The 7,500-nt window shown below is 35.1% G+C and overlaps 1 protein-coding gene across 2 annotated transcripts; it reads right to left on the bottom strand.

The window, feature by feature from the left end:
• Nucleotides 1-1,652: 1,652 nt before the first annotated feature.
• hlx1 (H2.0-like homeo box 1 (Drosophila)) lies at nt 1,653-7,491 on the bottom strand. 2 transcript variants are annotated; one of them, XM_061986734.1, is made up of 4 exons: nt 6,907-7,491; nt 5,287-5,466; nt 4,999-5,183; nt 1,653-2,176 (listed from the first exon to the last, which is right to left on the bottom strand). In XM_061986734.1, exons 1-4 carry the CDS (start codon nt 7,346-7,348, stop codon nt 1,865-1,867), a joined length of 1,119 nt encoding a protein of 372 aa, XP_061842718.1. In that variant the 5' UTR covers nt 7,349-7,491; the 3' UTR covers nt 1,653-1,864. The 2 variants fall into 2 exon arrangements, with proteins under 2 accessions (XP_061842718.1, XP_061842719.1); XM_061986735.1 differs by lacking the exon at nt 5,287-5,466.
• Between the last annotated feature and the right edge of the window lie 9 nt (nt 7,492-7,500).

The following is a 7,500-nucleotide window of genomic DNA, read 5'->3' as shown; positions in this document are numbered from 1 at the left end:
TTTTTTTTACTATATGCTGCAAGAGTCTTGGAATCTTGTGATTTCTGTGTGCTGAGAAAAAAATCCCTTGCTTTTTCTTATAGAACTATTTTATTTATATAATTTAAGATGCTTTTTTTTTGTTGTTAAAAACAATCTCATCTTTTTATTATTAATTCTACTTTTGCTGCAAGTATTACATAAATCAATTTAGGAAAGCATCATTTTTAAATATTTTTATTGCATTTATTTTAAATTATGAGGGGTTTTTTCACTAATTTATTTCCGACACAACAAACGAGGATTGTAACTTCTTTTTTTTTAGTATCGAAATAAAATATCTTTATCTACAAAAACAATACTGAAAAATGTGTGTTAAAAAAGGAGCAGAAAGAAAAAAAATCGGAAATTTTTTTGCCCCATCCCTCAAATATCTAGTATCTTGTATAGTATATTAACAGGATGCATTGTACACAGTACCTTATATACTTAAAATACTCATTAATTTATATGAATATATTACACACACACACTTAAGATATTTTACGTTTACTACTCTTTGAGTGTATCTATTAAAAATATTTGTTATTTATTTTAAAATTGTTTGAAACCAGTGTAAAAATAAATAAAATTAACATTTTTTTCAAACAAAAGTGCAAAGAAAAAAATATCAACTTTATTTTAGTATTTATTTTTCACAAAAATAGGATTTATTTTAGGCAAATCACGCGCTGAGCTTAGGGCCCCACAAACTATGGGTGGGCCCTGTTTTGTGAGTGTAAAATGTCAATTAACAAATGGCAGCCTGCTTGATTTAAAATGTACTGCAAATTGTTTCCTAGCCCCTTCCTGCTCCGTCACTGATAGATACATCATGGGAAAAATGTCCCCAGAGGTTTTCCGTGGCATTAGCGCTGGTCTTGCAGTTAGTCGGATGGAATAAATGTTCTAATCATATTACATTTGTTAATTTGCACTAAAACAAAAAATAATATTAAACACATTTTTTCCATGAATTTGTGTCATTACAAATGCATCAGATTTATTTTAAGTTTGATTTAAAAAGTATACAACTTGTTTCATGTAAATAAAAATATGTGAATTTTGAATCTTCCCATATTTGTATTACCCCCATGACTAGAACACAAGAAAATATGTTTTAATTATGTTTAATTTTGTTACATTTGTAGAAAATTGCTCAATTAAATTAAATTTATATAAATTGGCCCTAGTGTGTGAATGTATGTGTGAATGTTGTCTGTCTATCTGTGTTGGTCCTGCGATGAGGTGGCGACTTGTCCAGGGTGTACCCCGCCTTCCGCCCGATTGTAGCTGAGATAGGCACCAGCACCCCCCACGACCCCAAAAGGGATAAGCGGTAGGAAATGGATGGATTAAAAAAAAAGTCGAAAAATTAAATAAAATTGTGTTAAGGGGAAAAGAATGAGGAGGGACCTCAAAGTAAAATGATCTGTATTTGTTTTGTACAAAACATGCATCAAATTAAATTCAAGTTTCATTTTTTTAAATGTGTGAAAATGGTTTCAAATAAATACAAAAAATGTGGAAAAAAATAGAAGGCGGGGGTGGGGGGGGGCTCAAAATTCTGCCTAGGGCCACAATTTAGCTCGGGCCGCGGTAATTCGTCACATAAATGACACGTTCACGCACGCTGGGAAAAAGAAGACTTTTATTTACAATATTTTCAGTGCAAACTTATTAACAACAACACACACAAAAAAAGTGTGTTTACTGAGATTTATACAACGTTCGTGACATTTACAGCTGCATATTTGTCTGTTTTGTAACCACTTGAGGAAAGCATCATGCACGCCGAAGCTCTTTTGTCCAATTAAATAAACGCCACCTCCAGACTTGACTCCGCTCATGTTAGACGCGGAGACGTCGAGTCCAAGTGCGTCTCCTGCTCCACGCTGCCGCTCATGATGACGCTGGTTTTCTCGCAAATGTCCAAAGGTCTCTTCGTGTCCTCCTGGTCCTCTTTGACGTCCTCCGCCTCGTCGGACTCGCACTCGCTGCGGTCCTCGCTGTCGCACTCGGACTCGGCCGTTTCTTTGGGGTCCCTGCCGGACTCCGAAGTCCTGTCCGGCTGCTCCTTCTCTTTGTCCTTCTGGGCCTGCAGGGCCTCCTTGGAGTGACGCCACTTCATGCGCCGGTTCTGGAACCAAACCTTCACCTGAGCACGTCCGAGGACAAATGCAGAAATTGCATTAATATCACCAAGAAGTTGCAATTTGGTACGCGCTCTAAATACAAATGATGCATGAGCACGTTATATCAGCATATTATATATACAATGTGTGTGTTTATATATGAAAATACTGCACATGTTGCACAATATTGATCTATGATACATAATGTTCTTTTTAAATACTGTATATCTTTTTTAATCGACAATTTCCCGCAAATAATTGCTATTTTGTGCCTTCTTTTTGAAATTGTTTAATTATATGTTGCACTGGATTTTCTATATTTAGTGGTGAAAGTAAATAGGTTTCACTTCTTCACACTCCTTTTTGGATATATAAAAACCTAATCAAAATGTATTGTTGTCATTTTTTATGTGTTTTCACTTCTCTCTATTGTTTTTATGTATGTGATTATTTTTCTTTCTATCATTTTTTTTTCCCGAATCGCGATTCTTATTCATGCCGATTGTAAATTGCTGGAAAATAAATATCGTGAGTGTATGTATATATATATATATATATATATATATATATATATATATATATATATATATATATATATATATATATATATATATATATGTGTGTGTGTGTGTGTGTGTGTGTGTGTGTGTGTGTGTGTGTGTGTGTGTGTGTGTGTATATTTATGTATAAGTATGTGTATGTATATAATGTGTAGATATATCGATACATATGTATCTATGTATACATATATGTATATATATCTATATATACAGATACTATGCATCTATATATATATATATATATATATATACAGTATTTACTGTACATATATATGTATATGTATATATATACATATATGTATATGTGTATATATATATATATATATATATATATATATATATATATATATATATATATATATATATATATATATATGTGTGTGTGTGTGTGTGTGTGTGTGTGTGTGTGTGTGTGTGTGTGTGTGTGTGTGTGTCGAGAATCGATTCTGAATCGAATTGTCACCCCAGGTTTTGAATCGGATCAAATCGCTCAAAAAGTCACACTATTACTAAATCATAGTTAAAGCATTCAGAGCCATTATTAACAATATTGATCATGCATTTTTCACATCTTTGATTATTGTCCTCAAATCTATTTGATTAACCTTTTTTTTTATCATGTTTAACATGCTCCAGTTGCTGACAGTGTTGGTCAATATTTTACTTATTAATATTACACTTTTATTATTTATAATTATGGCATCAAATCACATGTTTACATCAATTAGTACCCTTTTACATGCTGCTGGTACCTCTATTTTTGAGATTGAATGAAAACATATTATTGCATGTATTCTTCATTTTAAACAGGTTCATGCAAAATAATTTGTTGTTTTTTAAAAAGAGGAATTGTGTAAAAAAAAAAAATATATATATATACATTTTACGTTAAAAAGAAAATGTGCATCAGGCCAAATTTTACTGTAAAATGTGTGAACTGAAAAACAGTGCCATTGTTATTTAAACTGTAAGACTGGGCTGCCATTTTTTACTGTAAAATCTATAGTCATTGTGTTGTTGTTTACAGTGAATTGCTGTAAATGTATAAACAGTGCCGCTTTTATTTTCACAGTAACATTCTGGCAAATGTGCTGCCCTTTTTTGTAACCATAAAATCTACTGACTTATTTTTTTATAGTGATTTACTTTTATTGTTGCGTAAAATTTGACGACTAAGCAGCTTTTATTTTTATATTTTTTTTACAGTGATTTACTTTTATTCTTGCGTAAAATTTGGCGATTAAGCTGCTTTTTTAAATATATATATATATATACACACACACACATTATATACAGTATATAAATATATATACACACACACACATTATATACAGTATATATATACATATATACACACACACACACACATATATACATATATATGTATATATAGATATGTATGGATGCTGCTTTTTTTTTTTTTTTTTTAATAGAAAACACCAACACTTAAATGACATTACAGTAGATTGTTAGATTTTTATTTATTTTTTGTTTCTACTAAAACCCTTCCTTTTTTAATTAAAAGTGTGAATTCAAGTACTATAGGTAACGGGGACAGAGCTCATCATTCTGTTGTTTTGTTTTGTTTTTAAATAATAATAATAAGATAATTAATTGTTAATTAATAGATACAAATGTGTGTATATTTATAATCTATAGATATAAATTGTAATTTATTTATCTGATAGCATTATAAAACAGTGGACCCAATATGTAGTTGATCAGCAATAAATGTAAATTAGAAATTAAAATTATATATAAATATTGAAATAAAACTAAATTACAATATCGTAATAAATACACTGATAATAAAGATACAAACATACAAAAACAAACATGTCTTGAATATACTAGAGTGTTTTAATGAATGCCCTATCATAGGTTGCTTTTTATATTTTTTCAAAACTTGACAAAACCAACACAATCACGGAGAAGACTTCCACCAATTTCATCATAAAGATAAATATGTTTTTTGTTTTTTTTTAAATGTTGAAATGGTTGTAGGAAGAAAGGAAAATCTTGACCCATTATCTGCACCAAAATGTATGTTTTTCTATTTGATCTTGCCTGCTTACTCTGCGTGCTGTGCTGCTATATATCCTCTATACATCCTATATGATGCTGCTGTTATTGGTACACGCTTTCATCTAATTCCAGCTATTTGAGCACACTTACAAACACACAAAAAGTGCCAGGACGTGCACTATGAGAACAATTAGCTTGCATACGCCAAACATGTGTTTGTGTGTTCTTCCTCAGGGTGGTCACATGAGGCTTCAAGTCACCTGAGCGTCCGTCAGGCCCAGCATGGCCGCCAGCTGTTTCCTGTCCGGCTTGGTGACATACTTCTGGATCTCAAACCTCTTCTCCAAGCCTTTCCTCTGCAGGTTTGAAAAGACCGCCCTGGACCACGACCTTTTCCTCTTGTACGTCTGGGGCATCGTGTCTTTGGTGAGGACGGCGTAGGGACCTGCGGGTCATCAAGACACAACATGGCGTTAGAATGGAGGAAAAAAAGGGGCCTATGATAAAACTACGTGTCCCTTTTTGTTGTCCTATGAATATGAGACTACCTGGGAAGGTGTCCTGAAACTGATGCTGGCCTGATTGTCTGCTGCTGCTGCCTAGTGAACTCATGATGGAGGCGGCGTCGTTCATCCCGGCCTCCATGGAGGAGAAGTACTGGCCGGCCGCCGCCTGCATGGGGATGTGGATGCCTGACTGACGGTTGGAGCTAACAATGGACGTGAGATCTGTTGTGTGGGACGAGAAATGGACTTACAATAAGTTCATGTAGCAGAACCCTGACTGCTGATGTTAATTTTTAAAGGGTCGGGCGCGGCCAGAGACGCTAAGTGTGTACAAAGTGCGGCCTGGGGGCTATTTGCAATGTGCAAAATGTAGTTCAATTAAAAAAATAATGCAAAAAGGTACAATTTAAAGAAAAAAAAAAAATATTTTTTACTTGTAATATAAATATTTCATAATTGCAGAAGCGCATGTAAAATGTCAACTCATGAATGACGGGTGTTTTATATGTAATTTTACTGCAAACACATTCCTAGCCTGTTCCTGTTCCGTCACTGATAAGAATATAAAGGACAACTTCCCAGGTATCCGTCAGAATTAGTGATGTTTGAAAAATCTGTAAGTTTATTTATTAATTATCTTGAGTTTGTTGTGAGCTGTTTGCATCGTAGAAACACTATTCAGTTAAAAAAGGGGGGACAAAGCAAAGAGGCACAATGTGAGGAGAAAAAGTTGGAAAACATTTTTATGAATAACTTAAATATTTAATAATTGCAGAAGTGCATGTAAAATGTTAATCAATGAATGATGGGTGTTTCATATGAAATTTTACTGCAAACACATTCCTAGCCCATTCCTGCTCTGTCACTGGTAAGAAAGGGCAATTTCCCAGGTTAGTGCTGTTTGGATGATACGTACGTTTAAGTATTAATCATGTTAAACGTGTTGTTTTGCACACAAAACAGTTTTAGGGCTGCAGCTATGGATTATTAGTAATCTATCGATTAGTTTATTCAATTAATGGAGTAATTGGATAAAACACTCTTTATAGCCTCGATGCATATTTTTGAGAATGTTCCTAATTACTGCACACCATCAACATTGAAATTGCACTTTTAACATGTGTGCATTAATACACAAAAATAATAATAGGAAGAAAAATCCTCTGGCCTGCGATCTACGCGCAAACTATGTTCGCGTATTGAAAGTTCTGGACACATTAAATTATTATTAATTGAAGCAACAGAATATACATTTTCTATTAAAATGACTCAATTTAATAGATTAATTTTGTTCCTGTATTAAATTTGTTTAAGTAAGCATCCAAAGGTTGATTAAAAAAAAAAAAAAAAAAAGGTACCACATTTGACATTAAAAATGTGAAAAGATTAAATTAAATTATGCTTGATGATTTATTTTTTTTCAATACATTTTTTAAATAGAAATATCCTTTGTTTTTTTCAGTATAAAAGTGCAAATTTGGAATATATAGCACACCTTTTGCACTACTTTCCTGACCTATGACCCCTACTCTGCATAGGCTCTCTCTTTCCCTGCACAAAAAAAAAATAGATGACAATAAAATACTGAAAGTCTGACTACACTAATAATGTTGTTGTTGTTGTTTTGCATATGCATTGTTGTGTCCCGAGACTCGTCCTCACCTCTTAAAGACGTCGCTTCCCTTCCCTTCGCGTCAAAATCCGTGGACAATATCCGATCGATTCCAAATTTGAGGTCCTTGCTTGAAGGCGGAGGAGCCTGCGGAGAGCCGAGCATTCCTCGGGGGACAGAAGTCATCTGTAGTCCGGGTCTGTGGTACGGGGATGCGGGGCTCACCCTGGCCCCGTACAAGGACGCCTCCCCGGGCCCGACCGGCGAGGGGCGCAGCGGGGAGCCACCGGAGGAGCCCCGGTGCTGCTGCGCCGGCACATGCACCATGAGGGCGGACGAGCCGGGCATGTTGTCTGCGTCTCCGGCCTGCAGGAGCTCCGCGATGCAGAAGGAAGGCTTCTTGCTGGTGTCCACCGCGAAGCCTCCCGCGCAGTACGCGGACCACAGGCTGAAGTTGGAGGCGTAGAACGGGTTGAGTCCGGTCGTGTACATCCCGGAGCTTTTCTTAGGACTTTCTCAGCGGATGCTACAACAACTAGACAAACACGCACATCGACGACGAGCACAACAACAAGAAGGGGGGGAAAAAACCGAAGAAGAAGTGAAACCGGCTGCGTTATTGGACGTCTTGTTGGAGGACTTGA

Source organism: Nerophis lumbriciformis, linkage group LG26 (genome assembly GCF_033978685.3).
Source record: "Nerophis lumbriciformis linkage group LG26, RoL_Nlum_v2.1, whole genome shotgun sequence".
Taxonomy (NCBI): domain Eukaryota; kingdom Metazoa; phylum Chordata; class Actinopteri; order Syngnathiformes; family Syngnathidae; genus Nerophis; species Nerophis lumbriciformis.
Note: the sequence above shows the minus strand (reverse complement) of the source record. Positions and strands in the feature narration are given on the sequence as shown.